The sequence below is a fragment of the Halichoerus grypus genome, chromosome 9 (genome assembly GCF_964656455.1).
Source record: "Halichoerus grypus chromosome 9, mHalGry1.hap1.1, whole genome shotgun sequence".
Classification (NCBI taxonomy): Eukaryota; Metazoa; Chordata; class Mammalia; order Carnivora; family Phocidae; genus Halichoerus; species Halichoerus grypus.
Genome location: NC_135720.1, coordinates 104,971,105 through 104,994,714, shown reverse-complemented (window position 1 = coordinate 104,994,714; position 23,610 = coordinate 104,971,105). Strand labels below are relative to the sequence as shown.

At 54.1% G+C, this 23,610-nt stretch overlaps 1 protein-coding gene across 1 annotated transcript; it reads left to right on the top strand.

Annotated features, from left to right (window-relative positions):
* The first annotated feature begins 7,928 nt into the window (after positions 1–7,928).
* Positions 7,929–20,910, top strand: CAPN11 (calpain 11). Its single transcript, XM_036082766.1, has 21 exons — positions 7,929–8,156; positions 8,502–8,571; positions 10,535–10,653; positions 11,728–11,861; positions 12,040–12,208; positions 14,577–14,660; positions 14,757–14,842; positions 15,034–15,108; positions 15,294–15,454; positions 15,604–15,779; positions 17,143–17,154; positions 17,460–17,671; positions 17,963–18,002; positions 18,101–18,169; positions 18,252–18,309; positions 18,450–18,514; positions 18,783–18,851; positions 19,312–19,390; positions 19,485–19,601; positions 20,297–20,355; positions 20,452–20,910. Exons 1-21 carry the CDS (start codon positions 7,929–7,931, stop codon positions 20,476–20,478), a joined length of 2,109 nt encoding a protein of 702 aa, XP_035938659.1. The 3' UTR covers positions 20,479–20,910.
* The last annotated feature ends 2,700 nt before the right edge of the window (positions 20,911–23,610 follow it).

Below are 23,610 nucleotides of genomic sequence, written 5' to 3'. Positions count from 1 at the left end.
CCTTTATAGCTGGGGCCAACAGAAGATAATGGACAAGAGCTGAGGATTTAGGTTCAAATCCCAGCTCCGCCACTTACCAGCTGGGAGACGTTGGGCAAGTTGCATCGTACCTCCTGAACAGGAAAACTGTTGTCCTCACACACAAATAGTCGGACACCAAATGAGGGAAAGGGGACTTTTCCCACACCAACCAGTTCTCCAGCTCTCCAGGCACCAGCTGGGTGTGCTACAATTGCAGTCAGTTCTGACACTGGCTACCTGGAGTCAGCATCAGATCTCACGAGGGCTCCGTCCCACAAGACTGCCCCCGCTGCAGACACCCATCAGGAGTCGCAGGCTGTCACCTGTGCTTCTGACTGACTGGCTCTAGATCAGGGCTCTCACGACCCCCCGTCAGGTTTTGCAATGTGCTGTGACAGCTCACAGAACTCAGGGAAACACATCTATCAGTTTCTAGGAAAAGGATATGTTAAAGGATACCGATGAATAGCCAGATGAGGAAGGACATAGGGTGAGATCAGAAGGGTCCCAAGCTTTGGCGCTTCCGTCCCTGTGGAGCTGGGGCGCACCACCCTCCCAGCACGTAAATGTGTTCACCAACTCAGAAGCTCTCAACCCAGACCCCATATTTAAGGATGTTTATGGAGGCTTCCTCATAGAGGCATGATTGCTTATTAACTCAATCTCCAGCCCCTCTCCCCTCCCTGGAGAATGAGGAGTGGGGCTAAAAGTTCTAGGCTTTTAATCATGGCTTGGTCTTCCTGGCCACCAGCCCCCATCCTGAGGCTATCCCGAAGTCCTCCAGGAATGACCTCATTAGAACAAAAGACACGGTTATTGGGCGCCTGGATGGCTCAGTCCGTTCAGCGTCTGCCTTCGCCTCAGGTCATGATCCCCAGGGTCCTGGGATCGAGCCCCACATCGGGCTCCCTGCTCAGCGGAGAGTTTGCTTCTCCCTCTCCTACTGCCCCTGCTTGTGTTCCCTCTCTCGCTGTGTCTCTCTCTGTCAAATAAATAATAAAATCAAAAAAAAAAAAAAAAAGACGCGGTTATCACTCATAAGATTCCAAGGGTTTAGGAGCTCTGTTTCAGGAACCAGGAGCAGAGACCAAGGATATATTTCATACCATATCACCTCTGGCCCTCACTTTTCTCCTCTATAACATGAGGATAACGATACCATGTCCTTGAGCTGTTTTAAGGATTAAACAAGTGGAAAGTTCTTAGCCCAGTGCTTGGCACATAATAAGAACTTAATTAACTGTAATTAATGTTCTTATAGATGAGGAAGTTGAGACTCAGAGAGGGGGGTGGGGAGAACTTGTCCAAAGTCGGCTTGGGACAAGACTTTGTGATTCCATTCAGTGACCTGAGCATCTGCTCTGTGGCCAACGCTCCGCCAGGCTGGGCAGAAGGTCACTGGGATGACCTTGACAGTCCCTGTCCTCAACGGCCATACACTATACTATAGCGCGGGTTTCTCAGGTCAAAGAGTTCATGCTTTCCCCTGGATAGACATGACAGCCAAGCCAGTGGCCTAACCATGACAAGGAGAGTGTTAGGGGTTGAACTGTGTCCCCCCACTCCAAAGATATGTTGAAATCCTAAACCCCAGTATCTCAGCATGTGACCTTATTTGGAAATGCGGTCATGGCCGAAGTAAACAGCTAAGAGGAAGTCATGCTAGAATAGGGTGGGTCCCTAATCCAATACAACTGGTGTCTGTATGCGGAGAGACACAAAGAAGGGCATGTGAAGACGCCATGCCATGTCAGTGGGAAGGTGCCTTTTGAAAAGGAAGAGGCTTTCAGGATAAAAGGGTCAAGTTGGGGTGTCAGGGACAATCCTTTCCTAGAAGCGTCGGGCTTAAGGAGGGGGCTTCAGACTTGTCCTGATTGGACAGTACAATGAGGACAGCCAGCCTGGTAGAGGTGTCCCCAGGTAGGGGTGCTGGGACTCCCGTCCCCGCAGGGAGATGGCCCTTGGGCTGGTGGGTGGGGACCAGACAGATCAAAAGGGGCTAGGTTACTGACCGTGCCAGCCTGGCGGGGGTGGGGGTGGGGGGTGGGCAGTGCGTAGGAAGACAGAAGAGGAAGGCAGCTATTGAAATGTGCCACTGTGGGTCTCCCACTGCAACTGGAGAGTTCTGGGTGGGGGTGGGGGTGGGGGCTCTCCTCCCCCTCCCCCCAGAACCTTCAACTGTCAAGCACCACGCTAGCCACCAACATGCTGTACTCCCCAGGTAGGCGCTGATGGGCCTTGTACCCCCCCCCCGTACCTCCGCAGACTAGGGCCTCCCCGCAGGGAAGCGCCTGAGCCCCCTGGAGGGTGACCCCTCCATCAGACTGGATGCTCCCTTCCTGACACGGTCCACTGACGGCCAGACCCCCAAGAGCCCTTCCTCCTGCCTCCACTGACAGTAGGGGAGTCGGGGAGAGGAGAGGGACCAGTCACCCCGCTCTCACAGCTGCCTGGGAGGAAGGCTTGTGTGAGGGAAGCCCCAGCAGCCATTAGAGAAATAAAACTCAGGGAACGGAGAGAACGTGTCCCCAGCCCAGAAAAGTGGGCCTCTTGGTCCAAGAAAGACCAGACCCTAAGAGAACCACAGGAACAGGACTCTGGAGGGCAGGCCTGGGGACCTGACCTCAGGGCCTGAGGGAGACAGCTCCGGGGAGAGGGGCGCTCAGCAGAGCTGACCTGTTCTGTGGGGTGGGGGCTAAGTGGTGGGGGGCAGCCAGTCCCACCAGCAGAAGGGCTCAGCCCTGTCCCTCCCGTTATAAAGGGCACCCCAGATCCTGGCTTCTCGGGCCCGCGCCATCTGCCTGGGCCCTGGAAGCGTAGGCCTCGCCCTAAGAGAAGACCTAACCCAGTCCTCACTCTTCAAAAGTCCCCTGAGGAGTCTAGACAACGTCTTTGTTTCCTGCCAGCTTTGGAAACTCAGCTGTCCCCAGATCTGCAGGCCTCCGTCTGGTGGGGAGGTTGCGCCGCCCTCCGCGACGACTCCCCGCTTGCAGGGGAGACAGGATACACACCTGGGACAGAGAGCTTCCTAGCCACTTGTGGCCACCTGTCTGTCCTTCCCACAGCCAGCCTTGTCTGTCTGTCTCAGCTTGCCCACGCCCCTAGCCCACCTGACAGGGCCCGGGTCTGTCACCCTCTCTGGAGACATTTTTGGTGATGACTGTGGTGGAGCGTGTGTGTGTGTGTGCGCGTGTGTGTGTGTGCGTGTGCGTGTGTGTGCGTGTCCCGGCCAGCCAGCTGAGTAATGCACTCAGACCCAGCGCTCCAGAGGGATGAGGAAGCTGAGATTTAACTTCCCAGCCTTGGTCTGCCCTCTGAGGTTCTCCAGTTTTCCTGGACCCCAGCCCCTCCTCTGGTCCTCCCAGACCCCGAGGAGGGACCGGCACAGTCACTCCTGGAGGCAGCCAAGTCAGAGGCCTCCGAAGGCGACCCCGTGGTGGAAGGGCAGAGTGGTTCGCCTCACTGCGTGGGTGCCCTTGGGCCCCTCACTTAACCCCGGTCTCTCAACCCGGACACTTGACATTTGGGGCTGGATAACTCTTTGTCATGGGACTGTCCTGAGCACCGTAGGATGCTTAGTGGCCGCTCCAGCCTCTACCCACCGGATACCAGGAGCACCCCCTGCTCCCCAGTTATGCCAACCAAAGATGTCTCTAGACATTGCCGACATTGCCGAGTGTCCCCTGGAGGGGGGATCTCCCAGGTGGAAGACCTCTAGCCCTAATGCCTCTGGGTGGGCCCTGGGATAGGCGTAGGTCACGTGGGACAGTCATCCCTGCCCTGCTAGTGACCAGGGCCAGGGGTGAGGACCAGGTGATGAAACAAGACCAGTTCTGATTCTCATCCCTCCTCGGGATGTTCTGCAGCCTGCCTCTCTGGACCCTCTTCACCTGAAGGGGGCTCCAAGGTTTGTCCCCCACAGGCCTCCCTCCAAGTCTTTCCCTTGCTCTTTGAGCAAAGAAATAAGCCACTTACTCGCCTGCTGCCGCAACACGCCCCTTTATTCGTTTTCCCCTGGCCTGAGGGAGTGAGAAGGAGTTCCTCTACTATTTCTAAGAGAAAGCCAGAGGGCCTGGGTGGGAAGAGAGAGGGTGGGGGCAAAGGGAGAGGAAGGGGGAAGAATGCCCAGATTCCCACTGCACACACCCTCTTCCCTGCCCCCAACCCTGACCCTTCCAGAACCAGGAAGTTCTGGTGCACCCACCCTCAGGGGCCCCTCAGGAAGAAGGGGGCAGTCACTCCCCCCGCAAGAACCTCCCAATTATCCCACCCGATCTGGGTAGCCTCTCTCCCCGGCCCCTCCTCCCTGCCTCTATGGCCCATGAAGCTCAAGAGGGATAGTCTGAGAGGGTCCTCTCAGAGCTCCCTGCAGGTGAGTGCTCACTTCTGACTCCTCGATGCCCAGCACAGACTGAATGTTCCACGAAGGTGGCTGAGATGAGTTACGGTTTGCTCTAAGGAGCTCACACCGAGACAGACAGACAGACACACCGAGATCCCAACATGCTCCTGCATCCTTAGGATCATTGAGTCCTAGGAGGGAGGAGGGCTGCTCTATGATCCCAGTAGGAACTCAAGAAATACCATTTACCCAGCCAGGTCAGTAGGGGAAAGGCCACCATCATCTTCTGAGCACCTACTGAATGCCAATTCATGTACGCTGCATCATTTCATCCGGAAACACCCTTCAAGGTAGAATATAGCAGCCTCTTTATGCAGATAAGGAAATCAAGGCTCAGAGACATAAAGCAACTTGCCCGTGGTCACACAGCTACCCACTCTGGCTCAGTGCAGCCCAGCCCCTCTGCTAAAGAGAAATCAGCTGCCTTCTTGACCCCTCTTCCAACACCTTGTCCAGACTCTGCCCCTGCACCGTGGCTCCCTCCTCGCGAGACCACGAGTGATGGGTAGGAGTTTGGACCAGCCTGCCCCTTCCTGACTGCTCCCCGCCAGGTGTGCAGCCTTGAAGAAGCTCAACCTCTCTGGGCCTTGGTTCTTCCGTCTGTAGCAGGGAGACAGAACAGTAATAAAGCTAGCCATCAGGGTTGTTGGTGTGAGGTTCCCCGGAGCTAATGCACGGAAAGCATTTAGAACCACGCCAGGCTTTGCGCCGGGTCCTCAAACACCGTTAACTAGTATTTTTATAACTGCTCTATAAGTGCTAGTCCCTTTTACAACTGGGGGAGATTCCTAATATCTTCTCATCACAAACCATAGGCTCCATGGAAGAAGCCAAGGACAGGATCTCCCGAGTCTGTCCAGCAAACTCACCCTAATCCTTACGGCCAATGAACTTTTCTCAGTGGGGGCCAGAGGCTCCAGGCCCCAGGGACCCCAAGGTTACTCCAGAGAAGCCTTTATGCGGTGGCCAGGGCCTTTGCTCATGGCCTGCACCAACGCTCTGGCTTCCCTGGGCTGAGTTGAGCTCTTTTTGGTCCCCAGCCCAGGCATGGCCGATGGGCAGTGCTGGATTGGAGTCTGTAGGGTGCACCATTTACCAGGCATCTGGGGAGAACTCTCCCTAATGGAATGGAGGGTCCCAGAGATGAGCCACATGCCCATCTATCCCTTCACAGGGAGAAACTAACATGCATGACCCTACTCCCTTCTAGGAGCACTGGGGCACATCATTCAAAGCATCTATTAAGCACCTACTATGTGCTCAATGCAGCAACAAACAAAACAGACAAAAATTCCTGCCCTCATAGGCTTTCATTCTAGTGAGGGAGACAAATAAAAAAATAATAATAAATATACGTCTGGTCCCTGACGGATAGTCTGTCAGGGACGAGAGTGGGACAGGGAGCTGGGGGGCAGGGCAGGAGACAGAAAACATAGATTTGCAAATGTAGTTGAAAAATCCCTACAGTGCAACGCAAGGCATTCATTCATTCATTCATTCATTCATCCCCTGAAAGCATTTCTGAGCCCCTGCTGGGGCCAGGTGCTATGTGAGACAGAGGGAACCCAGTGGTGGTCAGAAAAGCCCCCACCTCCACCCTTGAGAGCTCACAGACAAGCCAACTCGGAACCGGCAGGCAGCGATGGGTGTCCCAACAAAGGAAAGTGCTGGGGGTGGGGGCTGCCCCAAACCCTGCCTGGGCACATTAGGGGAGGGTTTCCCCAAGGAGGTGGCATTGAGCAGGGCCTAGAAGCCTGAGCAGGACTTTCCCCAGTGGACAAGGTGTGTGTGTGGGAGGAGGAATGATTCCAGTTGGAGGCACCGAGGCAGGAGCGGTCCAGTGCAGCTGAGAAAAGGCTCCCTGTGCTGGAAGGTGCTGGGCCTCTCGGTGGCAGCCTGGTTTGGGTTTGTCAGGCTGACAAGGGGAGACCATAGGGGCATTCCTGGACCTAGGGAAGTCCCAAGGAGACACCGCTGTGGGACAGGAGAATGGGTGTGCTTGGTTGGGGTAGTGGGAAGAGTCAAGGGGCATCAGAGAAGTTTCGCCACAAATGGCCCATAATCCCCTTAGTTGATGAAGATGGGGAGATGGTGCTATTCCACAGGACTTCCCGCGGCGGAGAGGCACCTCCCTCCGGGGGGACTGTCAGGGTAAGGTCACGGGCCTTGTCTGGGGTCTGCAGTCAGACTCCGTCCCATGCCCACCCCTCACCTGTGACCTTGGGCATGCTCCTTGACCTCGGGACCTCTGCTTCCTCTTCCGGTAATTGAGAATATTGCATGGATCTTTCTGGAGGCTGGTGTGCCTGGCGCAGAGCAGGCACTCAGTTCTGTTAGCTTTGCTACTGTAACTCTTCTCCTTGTCTGCCAACTGGAGGGAGGACGAATCACTGAGACCCCCTGCTCTCACCTCGGTGGAACTCAGCCCTCTGTGGGCTCAACCTGGGTCTCAACCTCTAGGCAGCCTAGACCCCTCCTGCCTCTCCCTGTAGCTGCCCCTTCTTTTCCCCACTCTGATTCCTCCCACACCGCGGCACCAACTGGGCTCTGTTTAACTCAGACCACACCCTTCTACTACTCTCTGTCTCTATGTAGATTGGCCTATTTGGGGCATTTTATATAAATAGAATCATGCGTCTGTGGTTCTTTGTGACTGCCTTCTTTCACTTAGCATCATGTTTCTGAGGCTCATCCATGTTGTAGCATGGGTCAGTACTTCATTTCTTTTTTTGTTTTTTTGAGAGAGAGAGCGAACACGTGCGCGTGCACACACATACATGTTCACGAGCATGCACAAGTGGGGGAGGGGCAGAGGGAGAGAGAGAATCTCAAGCAGGCTCCACGCTCAGTGCAGAGCCCTCACGACCCGAGACCATGACCTGAGCCAAAATCAAGAGTCAGATGCTTAACGGACTGAGTCACCCAGGTGCCCCCAACACTTCATTTCTTTTTGAATGATATTCTTGTATGAATGATATTCCAGTATGAATGATATTCCATTGTATGTATGTTTCTCGTCTTACTGGTTCTTTTATCAGCTGATGGAACTTGGCATTTCTTCCCACTTTTTGGCTATTGTGACTAATGCCATGAACATTTGTGTACAAGTTTTTTTATAGGGACATACGTTCTCCTTTCTCTTGGGTATATACCTAGAGGTGGAATTGCTGGATCAAATGGTAATGATTCTATGTTTAACTGTTTGAGGGATGGCCAGGCTATTTTTCAAAGTGGCTGCACCCTTTTATATTCCCATCAGCAGTGGATGAAGGTTCCAAATTCTCCACATCCTCTCTGACCCTTGTTATTAACAGTCTTTTTTATTATAGCCATCCTAGTGGTGGATCATTGTGGTGGGTTTGCATTTGCCTGGTGACTGATGGTGTTGAGCATCTTTGTGTATCTTCTTCAGAAAAACTATCTATCCAGATCCCTTGTCCATTTTTTTTTAACTGGGTTATCTGTCTTTTCATTGTTAGCAGAGTCCATTTTCATGGATCGAGGAATGGCGGCTCACGTAAGCCAGAACCGCCTCAGAGCCAAGGGCGTGGGCCAACACCACAATGCCCAGAACTACAATAACCAGAACTATGAGGACCTGCAAGCAGCCTGTCTGAGGAGGGGAGAACTGTTCGAGGACTCCTTTTTCCCCGCCGAACCCAGTTCCCTGGGCTTCAAGGATCTGGGCCCCAGCTCCAAAAACGTGCAGAACATCTCCTGGCAGCGGCCTGGTGTGGGTATTGGGAGGGGAGGCGTGGATCCCTTGTCGGAGTGGGAGGACTGTTCGTCATGACGCCCCTGTCACTTTGAAATCTCCCGTCCCCCGACCCTCTATCCTGACCCTGGATCAGGCCTGGGGACAGTTCTGGCCATGCTTACGCCAAACCTCTCAGAGAACCCCTGGGAAAATCCCTCACTGACCTTGGCTGTCCCATCATACAACTCTGCCGAGCCGGTCCCTTCCGGTGCCATGTTTTCCCCTAGAACTTGGAGGTGGACGTCATTCCCCAGAAATGGTGAGAGGGAGGTTAGGAGGGGGATGTCTGGGCCCCCTAAAATCCTTATTCCTTCTCTGCAGCAAATCACAAGCAATCCTCACTTCATTGTGAACGGGATCAGTCCAACAGACATCTGCCAAGGCGTACTTGGTGAGTGGGGAGCAAGAAAGCTGGTGTGGAAGGAGGGGGTGAATCGCGGAAGAAGGCTGAGGTAGGGGGAGTGCCAGGGTGTCTTTTGAGGCTGGGGAGCTGGGACCCCCTAGGTTCAGACAATCTCTCCTCTTTTCCTGCCCCTCCCCTTCTGAGGAGAGGGTAGTGAGGCGGCCAGGTATATTCTCCCTGCTCCACCCCCACCAGTGTGATTCCAGCCCCGCCGGCCGCTCTGGGTCTGGGAGTAAGCTGGGTGGTCTATCAGTTACCCATTGCCACATAATCAATTGTCCCCAAGACTTAGTGATTTAAAGCAATGACAAACATCTATCATCTCAGTTTCTGTGGGTCAATAATTCGTAAGGAACAGAGCAGGTGGGGTCTGACTCAGTCTCTCCTGAGGCTGCCATCAAGATATCAGGGGGAGCCCTATTCATCTGAGGGTTTCACGGGAGCTGCAGGATCCGCTCCCAAGATGGCACGCTCACGGGCCAGGAGACCTCCGTTCCCTGCTTCGTAGGCTTCCCCGTAGGACCGCCTGAGTGTCCACACAACCTGCTAGCTGGCTCCCCCAGACAGGGTGATCCAAGAGAGAGAACAAAGAGGAAACTGTCATGCCTTTTACCGCCTCAGGAGAACACACACACACACACACACACACACACACACACACACACACACACACGGTCCCCTCCACCACATTCCATTTGGTTGAAGCAAGCCCGGAATCTGGCCCACGTTCAAGGGGAAGGAGTTAGGCTCCGCCTCCCGAGGGGGGGAGAGTCAAAGAGCTTGAGGACCTATTTTTTAAGCACCTGCAGAAAAAAAAAAAAAAAAACAGGAAAAAAAAAAGCGCCTGCAGGTGCCAGAACTTGCTCCGTCTCACGTATCATATAAAGGAGCACTAAGTTCCTCAGCCCACTCTCCCACGGGCTCCTGTGACAGCCCCAAGGGATAGCTTCCTCCCTGAGGAAGGGCTCCTCCAAACCCTTCATTGCATCTTCAGGGGTAAGACCAGGGCGGCCTTCCTCTGGGGCTGAGTTCTGTCGTATCTGTGGCAGAGAAAAGCGCGGGTTGTGGGCAGGGCGGAAGCCAAGGACTCAGGCGTCCCGTCTGCCGCGGTGGCTCACCGCACTGCAGGAGGACAGCTGGCTGCCTCCTGGTTAGGTGTCCTTTTGGCAATGGAGGATTGGAGTGTCCTTAACCACCCCCCCACCTTCTGCCTCCCCCCCAAGGGTACCCCAGGCAGCCACGAGGCCACTGGTAATCACAGACGCTTTCCCGGTGCCCTTGGCCTGAGCCTGGCCTGGAACACACTCAGGGTACCACCCTGCGCTCGGCCCCACCCAGCGAGGTCCGAAGTACCCAGGAGAGAGATTTCGATGGATGACCTTGGCCTAGGGATACTGCCCCAGGCCCCATCAATGCCTAGCCCCAGGGACCCAGCCGGGGTACAGACTAAACCCTTTGGGTCTCCAGTATGATGTGGGTGGCATCAGGGAGAGATGTCTTGATTGCTACACCGATGTCATCATAGAGTAGAAGTAGAAGGCAGGGGGCATGGGGAGAGGTGACTGGATTTGTTCAAGGGATGGGAGAAAACCGGCTCTCTCCACAAAGCAGATCTCAGGGTAAGGAGCAAGACGAAGGCCAAATACCTCCTCCCCAAATCCAAAAACCGAAGCATCCGGCTCTAATTTTTGAATCTCTTGCCTAATAGAAAAGGTAAAGAGGCTCACCCCCAGAGCCTGTTCCTTCAGCCCTGTTTCTCCCTACTAGACTCCTTCCTGAACAATCCTTAGTGGGACGGCCAGAGGAGGCGCAGCTCTGTGGGGGAGGGGCCACCTGCTGTGGCTTTCACCTAGAAGGTTCTTTCCCCAGCTCCTGCTCCTTTAGGGCTTGGATTCTGGGACCCACGCTCACAAAATGGGAGGGAGAGGCAACCCCCTTCCTGTCTTTCCAGGGGACTGCTGGCTGCTGGCTGCCATTGGCTCCCTTACCACATGCCCCAAACTGCTGTACCGTGTGGTACCCAGGGGGCAGAGCTTCAGGAAGAACTACGCTGGCATTTTCCATTTTCAGGTGAAGGCTGATTTGGAAGCCGGAGTTGTTTTGTGGTGTGTGTGTGTGTGTGTGTGTGTGTGTGTGTGAGAGAGAGACAGAGACAGAGAGAAAGAGGGGAGGGAGAAAGAAGAAGAATTATATGTGCTTTGAAGTTACCTTTTTTCTTTTCTTTTCTTTTCTTTTAAAGATTTTATTTATTTATTTGAGAGAGAGAGAGAATGAGAGAGAGAGCATGGGGGGGGGAGGGTCAGAGGGAGAAGCAGACTCCCCGCCGAGCAGGGAGCCTGATGTGGGACTCGATCCCGGGACTCCAGGATCATGACCTGAGCTGAAGGTAGTCGCTTAACCAACTGAGCCACCCAGGTGCCCTTTTCTTTTCTTTTTGAAAAATGACTTTTATTAGGGTGGGTTTTGTCTAATTAGCAGAGAAATATCTGCTCACTAAAGAAATCATGTAAGCTAATTTTTTAAAGCCCCAAAAGAAAATAATCGTTATCAGTTCGCGGCTCTCCTTCTCCTGCTTCTGTCTCTCTCTCTCTCCCTCTCTGTCTCTCTGTCTCTTTCTCTTGGTAGAAATGTGTGCGTGTGTGTGTGTGTGTGTGTGTGTGTGTTTATGTGTGTATATGACATTAGGAGTCAACAGTCAGTCAGGGTCACATAATTTTTGTAATCTGCTCTTTAAGTTTAGTGCCATGGACAAATTCCCCACATCACAAAACTATTTCTTAGAATCACAAGAGTTTTTTAAAACCTCAGAAATCCTAAAGCCCAGCCAAGGTCAAAAGTGGGTGGTGTCCCTCCGGAGGCCCTGGCAGAAACTGGAGTTGAGGCTGGGGGCGAGGTTCAGGCTTTTCATTGCCTCTCACCCACGCCTCGGCCGTTCTGGGGAGTGGGCGCTCTGCCGCGGGCGTGTGGCTGATCCTGGCCACTAGGAGGTGCTCGCGTAACACAGCTCTTACACAAGGAGTGTGTGCGCGTGCGGGTGTGCTCGTGGGAGGGGGTGTGGCGCATGTGTGCACGCATGTGCTTGGAGGAAGGCCTGCGCCACACAGATGCCCTAAGCCCCACTGAGGTCCACCTTGCCGCCCACAGATTTGGCAGTTTGGGCAGTGGGTGGACGTGGTGGTGGACGACCGGCTGCCCACCAAGAACGGCAAGCTGGTGTTCGTGCATTCCGCTGAGCGCACTGAGTTCTGGAGTGCCCTGCTGGAGAAGGCATATGCCAAGTGAGTGCCCCAAGCTGGGCTTGCCTCCAAGCCTGCCCTGACAGCTAGGGGGGCAGCTGGAATCAGGGGAAAAGGCAGAGGGAGGTCAGGGCATCCCTTCCTTCCCTCCCCACGCCCTCCCATGTCCAAGCTGAACTGTCTATCCCAGAGTGCAAAAGTGCCCTCTCTGTGCCCACAGGCTGAACGGGTCCTATGAAGCACTGTCAGGGGGCAACACCGTGGAGGGCTTTGAGGACTTCACGGGGGGCGTGACCTATAGCCTCCAACTCCAGAAGCCCCCTCGGAACCTGCTGAGGATGCTTAGGAAGGCCGTCGGGCGATCCTCCCTCATGGGCTGCTCCATCGAAGTAAGCCATACTTGGTCCTGCCTCAGGGCCTTTGTACCTGCTGTGGCTTTCACCTAGAAGGTTCTTTCCCCAGAGAGCTGCATGACTAGCTCCTCCTCATTCACATCTCAGTTCAAATGCCCCTTCCTCAGGCTTCTCTTCTCTACCTCCCAATCTAAATCAGTTGCTCCTAACCTCATTTGCTCTTTACTTTGTTTTTATTTTCCCTTCAGCATTTATGGTGCTCAGTCATGGTCTTACTTATCCGTATTGTTATTCACAGCCTGTCTTCTCCCAGCTGTTTCAGTCAGTGAGGGCAGTGACTTCTCTCATTCACTGCTGGATCCCAGGACTTAGGGTGCTGCTTGGCATGAAGTAGACGCCCAGCAAATAAATATTTATTCAAATAAATAAATGAACCCAGAGCACAACCATATGACCCTGCAGTTGCATTCTTGGGCTTTTATCCCAGAGAAATGAAGACTTATGTCCACACAAAAGCCCTCACACAAATGTTCACAGGGGCTTTATTCATAGTAGCCAAAAACTGGGAACAGTCTAGATGTCTTCAGTGAGTGAATCATTAAACTGTGGTGCACATATGCCGTGGGACATGACTCAGCAATAAAAGGAAATGAACTATTGATACACGCAACTACTTGGATGAATCCCAAGGGAATTAAGCTGAATGAAAAAACCAAAGAGTTCCATTTCCCTGACAGTCTTGAAATGATAAAATTATTTTAAGATTTTATTTTATTTTGTATTATTTTTTTTAAGAGATACACAAATAGAGAGAGGGAGCACGCGTGTGCGAGTGGGGGCTGGGGATGGGGGTGGAGGGGCAGAGAGACAGGGAGAGAGAGAATCCCAAGCGGGCTCCGCACTCATCATGGAGCCCGACTCGAGCTCGATCTCACGACCCTGAGATCATGACCTGAGCCGAAGTCAAGAGACGCTTAATCGGCTGAGCCACCCAGGTGCCCCTTTTAAGATTTTATTTTTAAGTAATCTCTGCACCCAACATGGGATTCAAACTCACAACCCTGAGATCAAGAGTGGCACACTCCACCATCTGAGCCGGCCAGGTGCCCCGAAATGACAAACTTTTTTAAAAATGGAGAACAGGGGCGCCTGGGTGACTCCATCGGCTGAGTGTCTGACTCTTAACTTCAGCTCAGGTCAAGATCTCAGATCCTGGGATCTGTCTGCCTCAGGCTCCGCACTCGGCGGGGGTGGGGGGTCTACTTGAAGACTCTCTCCCTCTGCCCCTCTCCCCCACCCCCAGTTACGCACACGCTCTCCAGCTCTGGCGTGAATAAATAAAATCTTTAAAAACAATAAAATAAAAATAAAATGAAGGTGGAGAACTGATTAGCAGTTGTGAGAGGTCAGGGAAGACGACAGCAAGAGGAGGCAGGCCTGGTTATCAGAGGGTAGCCCGGGGGATGCCTGCGGTGCTGGGGACGGTTCTGTGGTGGTGGTGCAGAGAGCACACACGGGGGACAATTGCACAAAACATACACAAAGGACTCCTGGCAAAAGTGGGGACATTTGTAGAAGCCTGACAGGTTGCATCAACATCATGACGGTCTTGCTATTGCTATTGTACTACAGTTCTGCGAGATGTTCCCACTGGGGGAAACGATACGGGATGCATTGGATCTTTCTGGATTTTTTCTTGTTTTCCGTAGGCTCCATGCCCAATGCAGGGCTTGAACTCATGACCCCAAGACCAAGAGTTGCCCACTCTACTGGCCGAGCCAGCCAGGCGCCCCTCCCTGGATTATTTCTTATAACTGCATGGGAATCTACAATTATTTGCAAATACCAGGTTTAATTTAAAAAACAAAAAACAAAAGTGAACCCCAGGGCGCCTGGGTGGCTCAGTTGGTTAAGCATCTGCCTTGGGCTCAGGTCATGATCCCGGGGTCCTGGGATCCAGCCCTGCACCGTGCTACCTGCTCAGCGGGGAGTCTGCTTCTCCCTCTCCCTCTGCCCCTCCCCCCTGCTCATGCTCTCTCTCTCTCTTTCTCTCAAATAAATAAATAAAATCTTAAAAAGTGAACCCCGAGGGGCGCCTGGGTGGCTCAGATGGTTAAGCGTCTGCCTTCGGCTCAGGTCATGATCCCAGGGTCCTGGGATTGAGCCCCACATCGGGCTCCTGGCTCAGCGGGGAGTCTGCTTCTCCCTCTCCCTCTGCTTCTCCCACTGCTCATGCTCTCTCTCTATATATATATCTCTGTGTCTCAAATGAATAAATAAAATCTTTTAAAAAATAAAAATTAAAAAAATAAAAATAAAGTGAACCCCGAGAGTGCTCACATCTCTTCGGGGGCCCCAGTGCCTCCGACCGGATCCTGAATTCCTCTCCTTCTCTGTTCTGTAGGTCACCAGCGATAGCGAGTTGGAGACCTTGACCCAGAAGATGCTGGTGAGGGGGCATGCTTACTCCGTGACCGGCCTCCAGGACGTGAGTCTGCCAACCGCATACTACCCTGAGCAAAGGAGCCCCGGGGAATCCCTCCTGCCTGAGCCCCCTGACCTTTGGCCACACCCCTCCCACCAGGTCTCGTACCAAGGCAGGACAGAGACCCTGATTCGGGTCCGGAATCCCTGGGGCCGGATCGAGTGGAACGGAGCCTGGAGTGACAAGTGAGCGCCCCTGACCAGCACTGTCCGGTGAGGGGCAGAGCGCCCAGCAGGCCCACGAGCGAGGCAGTCCACCCACCAGATTCTCCATCTAACTCAGGACCCCCACAGGCAGGGGTGAGGGAATCCCTCGGGGAGGACCAAAATGCCCCCTGAGCCCCGCCCCTCTCCCTCCCCGCCTGTCTCTGCTCCAGCGCCAGGGAGTGGGAAAACGTGGCCCCGGACGTCCAGAAGCAGCTCCTGCTCAGGAAGGAGGACGGCGAGTTCTGGTCAGTGCAGCTCGGGGCGGGGAGGGGGGCGGGGGGCTTCCTCTGCCCCCATGCCCCGTCCCTTCCTTTCCTCGCCACCCTCGCACCTGTGCCTTTGATGGAGAGGCTCCTGGGGGGGCGGGGGGCGGAGCTATGGGTGTGGGGATGCCGCAGGCTCCAGCCGTCACCCCGGCCCCGCACCGCAGGATGTCCTACGAGGACTTCCTGGACAACTTCACGCTGCTGGAGATCTGCAACCTGACGCCCGATGCCCTCGGTGGGGACCACAAGAGCTACTGGCACACCACCTTCTATGAGGGCAGCTGGCGGCGCGGCAGCACTGCGGGGGGCTGCAGGAACCACCTTGGTGGGTGACGGGACCCAGGGCCCACCGTGCAGGACGTCGGGGGGCCCCCCCAGATCCCGCCGGGCCCCGTGGAGGAGGCAGGCCCCGGGGCTGGGAAGCCCGTCCACCCCGGGGAAGGGCAGAGCCCTGCTGACCTGCTTCCTCCACAGACACGTTCTGGAGCAACCCCCAGTTTAGGATCTCTCTCCCCGAGGAGGACGACGACGATGACCCAGAGGACGACCAAGCCGTCTGCACCTGCCTGGTGGCCCTCATGCAGAAGAACTGGCGACGGGCGCGGCCCCAAGGAGCCCAGCTGCAGACCATTGGCTTTGTCATCTACATGGTGGGCACTCCAGCAGGTCCCCCAGCCAGTCTCTTGCTCCCTTGCCTGGCCTCACCCCTGCAACACCCTTCCGAAGGCCTTAGGAATAGGAAGGCCTTCCAGGAAGAGGAAGGAGATGGAGCACCAGGGAGGTGGGGTTACTTGCCCAAGTTCACACACCCAAGGCTCAGAAACAGAGCCTGTGTCCTGATTCCCAGACGCTCTGAGACTTCTCCACACCATCCCCAAGTCTCCCCGCCCAGATACCCCCACACAGAGCATTGACTCCAGCAGCCAAGAGAAATCCCTGGCAATGTTTCCAAAATCGTGCTTTGCAAAATCTTATAAATGACCATTTGTTCAAATAGTTATGGAGGCCCTGCTGTGTGCCAGGCCCCAGTCCACTCTCCACTGGGTCAGTAGTGAACAAACATAGACACAAGTCTTGCCCTCCTTCTCGGCTGTGAGCCCACCAGGTTAACAGACACCAGACATGCCTCAGATATTTCCAAGGTTAGATGTGGTCCTTCAGGAAAGGTTATATTCTCTACTTCCCACCCTGAGCTCTGCAGGGCATCAACGTGTTAAAGGCTCTGGTTATCTCTATAGGAGAACAACATATTTATCTTGGTCTAACCCACCTTTTTACAGAACTAATGGGTCTAACCCACTTGGTCTAACCCACCTTTTTTTTTTTTTTTTTAAGAATTTATTTATTTATTTGACAGAGACACAGCGAGAGAGGGAACACAAGCAGGGGGAGCGGGAGAGGGAGAAGCAGGCTTCCCGCTGAGCAGGGAGCCCCATGCGGGGCTCGATTCCAGGACCCTGGGATCATGACCTGAGCCGAAGGCAGACGCTTAACGACTGAGCCACCCAGGCGCCCCTCTAACCCACCTTTTTACAGAACTATTTTACAGAACTATGTTTAATGCTCCATTTCGGTAATCACCTATTAACTTCCTGCAGGATAGGAATGTTCCATGGAAAATGCTCACGTTCAGGAAAATGCTCTCCTAGATTTTCATCCCAGTTGATTTTTAGCAGTGTGACGTTGAGCACATTACCTCACCTCTTGGGATTTGGTTTCTTGTCCTTAACCTGCCGTGGTAGAAATCTCCCCCCACTGGCAAAACTTTGTATAAACTGTACTTTGCTCTCCCAAACTTAGGGACTATCAATATTAATGCTAGGACTTTTAGCTATTCGAGCCCATGCCCCACCCTGCCACCAGTGTCCCAGGGCCCTTAACACCCCCCAACACACACACACACACTCACACACACACACACACACACACACACACACACAGTACCTGGCTTCTACAGGCCTGAGCCCCTTCACCATCCTGGGGCTCTGACTTCCCTCTCTCTTCTCTTCCTAGGTCCCAAAAGAGGTACAGAAGATGTGGGGGATTCTGGGCAGGCGCTACCCCACCTCTGGCTGCATGTGGATGGGCAAAGGGTGGAATTCAGCCAAGGGCTCTCAGGGCCGCTGGGTCAGGATTCCAGTGCCCTAGGGCCCCAGGTGGGAGTTGGGGCAGGAGATCATATGGGGTCACCTGCCAGGTGGGTGGTGTCCAGGACTGGTCAGTTTGTGGTACACCTCCCGCAACCCTTGCCCAGCCAGGCTTCACTTTCGGGGTCCCTCTCTCCTTACCCTCCCATGCCAGCCCTGTACCCACCTCCAAGGCACATATAGTTTCAGAACATCCAGGATATTCGCTTGAAGAAGGACTTCTTCATAAAGTATCAGGACCATGGCTTCTCAGAGATCTTTACTAACTCACGTGAGGTGAGCAGCCATCTCCGGCTGCCTCCGGGGGAATATGTCATCATTCCCTCCACCTTTGAGCCACACAGGGATGCTGACTTCCTGCTTCGGGTCTTCACAGAGAAGCACAGCGAGTCCTGGTGAGAAGCCCTGCCTCGCTGCTCCAAGGCCACCTGCCCAAGAGCTGTAGGATGACACGCTTAGGGAGCAGTCATCGGGTCCTCCCCAAATCTACCTCTATTTTAAGTCAGGGAAACTGAGGCACAAGGATGGGGAGTCCCAGTTGGGAGCAAACCAGAATCAGAACCCAGATCCCATGCAGCCTGTTCCACGTTGCTTCAGATACATGACATGATCTCACAACCACCCCACTAAAAGCCCTGTCTCCCTGATCCCGGATAACTCCCAAGACTTCCTCCACTTTTGCTCAGGGAACTGGATGAAGCCAACTATGCTGAGCTACTCCAAGAGGTGAGGGGAGGCTGTGGGGTGGAGGGATCAGAGGAAGCATCTGGGGAGTGTGAAAGAACTTTCGGGACTGGGTCCCCTTCTCACTCCTTTCCCTGCAGGAGAAATTCTCTGAGAAGGACATAGATCAGGACTTCATACACTTGTTTGAGATAGTGGCAGGAGGAGAGGTGAGAGGCTGAGGGCTGGGTGCCCAAAGGAGGTGGCCAGGGTGAAGGTGCCAGGGAAGAGATTGACGGTCCCCCTTCCTAGGGCAAGGAGATCGGCATGTATGAGCTACAGAAGCTGCTCAACAAGGTGGTCACCAAACGTGAGTCTTCCAACCCTCCCCCGCCCCCTGCCACTCACAACCTTTCCCCTACAGCTTCTGCCCCACCTCGACCATTCCCTGCATCCCCCACAATGCCCCACTCACTCCTTCCGTCTTCCCGCCCCTTCCCTCCCTCACAGTCAGAAACTTCAGGACCACGGGCTTCGGCCTAGACGTGTGCCGCTGTATGGTCAACCTCATGGATGTATCTTCTTGTCCAGCGCTCTCCCACCCCTGACCCCCACCCCAAGCCTGGCCCCCAGAGGTGGCCACCTCTCTGGCCAGCCATGCCCTCCTTCCTGCTGGGGATTAGACTCTAAGGTAGCAAAAGATGCCATTCTGGCTGTTAACATAGTGACCACACAGGAACCCCTGGTCTCACACAGCCCCCCACTCAGTGAGCCCCTCTGCTTCCCTGACCCCAAGATACCCTCTTCACGCTCCCTCCTCTGACATCCTTGACCACCCCCCAGAAAGATGGCTCTGGCAAGCTGGGGCTTCCCGAGTTCCAGATCCTGTGGAAAAAAATCAAGAAATGGACGGTAAAAAAAAAAAAAAAAATTGAAAGGACAGTTTATGGTGGGCAGAGAGGGCGGTCCTCAAGAGTGATGGGGATTAGTAAGGATGATGCTAGAACGGGAGCCCCCGACTAGACACACACATACACAGGACAGGACAGGAGCTGTGGAAGTGTTTGTGTATTAGGTAGCCAAAATAGTTAACAACCAATACAGTCCAGGCATCAGCCCGCTTAAAGGGTCCATGCAGAAGGCCCAGTTGGGAGTGGGTCTTTCCGACTACTGACTCAGTTTCCAACCCCCTCTCTTGCTAGATGTCCCCTACAGTCACTAGATGACAGGAATACTGGGCACTCAGGGAGTGGCCCAGGGTAGGCAGCCCTGGGTCTTGGGTAGCCCTTGTAGGTTAACTGTACGAAAGCATTTCATTATTTCAACCACCACCCTATGCACACGGCCCTACCTCATCTGTCTGTCCCTTCAGGACATCTTCCGAGAGTGTGACGAGGACCACTCAGGCAGCTTGAACTCCTATGAGATGCGCTTGGCAATCGAGAAAGCAGGTTAGCAGGGGGTCAGGAGAGGGTTTGGGGGCAGGGAGGGAGGAAGCAGTGGCCAGAGGGCTGGACTCCCCCTCCGCACTCCTCTCTCTCCCAGGCATCAAGCTGAATAACAAGGTATCGCAGGTGCTGGTGGCCAGGTACGCAAACGACGACATGATCGTGGATTTTGACAGCTTCATCAGCTGCTTCCTGAGGCTGAAGGCCATGTTCAGTGAGTCAGTCATCTGCCCACTCCCCACCCTGGGCTAAGGACCAGGGCAGCCTCCCACACACCCACATGAGGAGCACTCTGCTCCCAAACCACGCCCCCTTAAGAGCACAGATGATCTGGGTTCAAATCCCAGCTCCACCACTTGTTGGCTCTGTGCCTTGAGCAAGTCATTTATCTCTCTGTGGCTCTGTTCTCTGTTCTTATCTATAAAATGTGGGCAACAGGAGCGCCTGGGTGGCTCAGTCGTTAAGCGTCTGCCTTCGGCTCAGGTCATGGTCCCACGGTCCTGGGATCGAGCCCCGCATCGGGCTCCCTGCTCTGCGGGAAGCCTGCTTCTCCCTCTCCCACTCCCCCTGCTTGTGTTCCCTCTCTCGCTGTGTCTCTCTCTGTCAAATAAATAAATAAAATCTTTTAAAAAAATAAAAATAAAAAAATAAAATGTGGGCAACAACAGTATTGGCCTCCTAGGATGGAGGTCCAGAACCCAGGAGTTTGCATATGGCGACACTTAGCACATGGCTCCTAGCAAGACCATGAGGTGTTATCCTTAAGTCTTTCCAGGGCTGAGGGTTAGCTGGGAAGCAGCAAGGGACAGCTTCTTACGCCTTTTCTGACATCCTGCCTCTTTGGGAGTGGGTCTTGCAGACCACAGACTCAGCTCCCAAACCGCTCCCCTTGCCTCCTCTCCGAAACAGCTTACTTTCTGTCCATGGACCCCAAGAATACTGGCTATATTCACCTGAATCTGAACCAGGTACATGGAAGGGATTTTCTGGCACTCCCACTCACGGCTCCCCCAGCCATCCTGCCCACCCCCCCATCCTTGGATCTGCTTCTTTTCGCCCCACAGTGGCTGCAGACAACCATGTGGGGATAGAGGAGCTCCAGGAGCCTGGCTCCCATCACCATCACCACCACCAGTGTGGGGCTTCTGGCCCCAGAGCAGGGGCTTCCTTGCTGCGCTCGGCTCTGCAGCCTCTGCTGATGGAATGGGCTCCAGCTGGTGGCACCCGGGCCCCGGATGCTGAGCTTCCTCCAGCGCCAGGCCCTCCCTCGCCACCCTCCCATCGCCACCCTCCCAGCCCAACGTGTTTCTCTTTTTCCCCAGCCTGCTTCTGGTGGCTGGATTCCCCTGTGTGTCTCTCTCTCTGAGTATATTTTCCCGAGATTAAGTGTCACTTCCGCAGTGGCTGTGGAGGCTCTCCACACTTTCCTGCTCACACCCGCCCGCTCACTGGCCTCCGGGCACAGCCCCTCTCGTCTCTGCCTCACTTGGGAGTGTTATTATAATAAACAGCCCATGCCGCTGGCTTCCGTGTCCCGTGTTTCTATGCCAAGAAAATTCTGGCGGGAGTGGAAATCACTTCCCCAGCCCCAAAGAGGGGCCCCAGTAGCTCTCAGGGTGTCACCCTACTTCCAGGGAAGAATGTGTGACTGTCACAAAGACTAGAGGGCGCTGTTGACATGTATGTGCGGTACGAGGGACGCTAAAGGCACAGCAGTCCCTCCCGGCGGACTGTACTGAGCAGGGTACCAAGGAGCAGCATGGGAGGAGACCGCACTGGGCAAAGTTAGGGGCCCACAGGGCCCTAGCCTCCTCTCTCCTCCCCTGGGATCTCCAAAGGTGGCAATGCAGGCGTCTCAAAGGTCAAAAATCCATCACCCCCACCAGCTAGCAGATCACAGAAATGAACGGACCCTCCTGGGTGTGAGGCCGGGAGGGCTGAGGACTGTGGCAACAGGTGAGTTCCTGCCTGCCTGGAAGGCGTTCTGGTTCAAATCATTTTTATTGTTAGAGACTTGCTGCCTGCCAAACTACTGCCCTCCCAGAAAGGATCCAGGGACCCTCGGTCCCCCAGTTCTGGACCTTGGAGTCTCTACCCCCAGATCCCCCTCCCCCAGCCTCTCGCTGCAGTGAGAAGCCCAGACCACCTACGGCAGCCCCTCAACTGCATATCGCCTATCCTTCCAGATCTTTCCATGGCTTCCCCCTCAACTGCACATCGCCTATCCTTCCATATCTTTCCATGGCTTCCCCTCTGGTCTCTCCGACCTGTACAATGGATCCTGTGCATGCAAGCTTTTTAGCCTCTTGGCCAGAGACAGCCTCCAAATCCTCTTAGCTTAGGGACCTGTTGACCTTAAATACATCTAGATCCTTCCTGCGTGTGTGTGCACTTTTGTCCTGGGGAGGGGAAGGGAGGGGCGGGGCGGGGCGAGGCAGGGCTGGCTTCGAGTTCCTCCTGCAGCCTTGCTCCGAGGCTTCCTTCCATTTGCAGGACACCAACCCACCCCTCTTATGCTTAGCTGGGGGCTGGGATTCCAATCCCCCCCACCCAGTCTGGTGACTGATTCTCTGCACCATCCCTGCCCCCTGCCTCCTTTGTGGCCTCAAAGATGAAACTGAGTCAGCCAGCCTCTCCCTCCCCTGCCGCTCCCACTGCCTCCCAGAAATCATCTCCGCCGGCCACCTCCCTCTTCCTTCCTCTGCCCTCTACAAATTCTGAGAGGTCACACTCTCTTCAGGAGCCTCTTAGAGAGTGGTTCCTCCGCCCCACCTTCTGCCACCTTTTCCCCACAGAGCTGCTCTCTAAGTAGCAAAGAAATGTTCCCTGGGGGCAGGGCAGGGATCATCTGGGGAGGCCCAGAAACTAGCAGGTCCTTTGAACTTTTGAGAGGTCCTGGGCAGTCCCACTGGGTTCTGGGAAGCCCAGCAAGATGCTGACCCCACCTCTTGTTCCTTGCCCTAGTGCAAGATGCTGCCAACTTCTGTCTGGGTCGTTTTGGGCAAGTTATTTTACTTCTCTGACAGTCTCCTTTTTCTCACCTGTGGACTGGCGATGGTAAACAATAAAAATTTTACTGAGTAATTTAAAAAATCAAATTAGCGGGCACCTGGGTGGCTCAGTCGGTTAAGCATCTGCCTGGTTAAGCATCTGCCTTCGGCTCAGGTCATGATCCCCGCATCAGGCTCCCTCCTCAGTGGGAAGCCTGCTTCTCCCTCTATCCCTCCCCCCCACTTGTGCTCTCTCTCTCTCTCTCTCTCAATTAAATAAATAAAATCTTAAAAAAAAATTAAATTGGCTTTATTGAACAGTTCCTGCATCGGGCAGCATCCCACCTAGCAAACAGAAAGGTTTGTAGAAAAAGAAAAAGAAGGATTTGTAAATGCAGAGAGGAGGGGGAGGGGAGGGGATTATCAGCAAAGAGGGTGTTGTTTTAGGTAAGGTCTCCCTCCTAAGGGGCACAGGAGGGGTCTATCCGTAAATTTCCTAGTGCTGCCCAGGGACTTCCAGGTTGCCTGATTAGAGGTCACATTTCTGGGGGGATTGAAACAACAATTAGGTTAGGTATTAAGTCTTGGTTTGCTGATGTGGGGCCTTAACATAAGTGACTCCATGTGGGGCCTGTGGTTTTCTTTTCAGCAACATCTCCCTTTTGATTAGATTCTAAGCTTAACTGAGACAGGTGATCAAAATGTAAGGCATTCTACGACTATGGTTAGTCACAGGTTACAACTTCAGGTTCACAATTGTTTTTAAGTAATCCCTACACCCAACATGGGGCTTGAACTCACAACCCAGACATCAAGAGTCGCATGCTTAAAAAAAAAAAAAAAGTTGCATACTCTGCCGACTGAGTCAACCAGGGGTCCCAAAGTTCCTAATTTTTAAGTCAGTTGTCCTCTTCATTCTTTTTCTGACAGTCCAGTCTTCAGGAGATCACATGCCTGGTGGTTAGCAGCGGCGAACATGCATTTAAAGCTTTTGAGGGAGGAAAATGCACCAGGGAGATTATTGTGCCTATTATAAGCAGGATAGTCCCTGACCTCTGGAGTGCACTTCAGAGCCCTTGTCTCCAAGACCCAAACCAATCAGAATCAAGTAAGACAAAGCTAGACCCCGCTGAAGGAGTCACCGTTTTAAGCCCAGCGGCTTGCTCAGTGATCCTGTACGGTTGAGTGCCAACCTCCCCAGAAGGGTTAATCCATGTGCGGCAGGTGGTGTTG

Excerpts from the sequence above, each read along its gene's own strand:
- CAPN11 (XM_036082766.1), top strand. The coding sequence starts at position 7,929 with ATGGCGGCTCACGTAAGCCAGAACCGCCTCAGAGCCAAGGGCGTGGGC. Across the intron at positions 8,157-8,501 it reads TCTCCTGGCAGCGGCCTGGT|CAAATCACAAGCAATCCTCA; the intron begins GTGGGTATTGGG and ends CCTTCTCTGCAG. Across the intron at positions 18,515-18,782 it reads GTATGGTCAACCTCATGGAT|AAAGATGGCTCTGGCAAGCT; the intron begins GTATCTTCTTGT and ends ACCACCCCCCAG.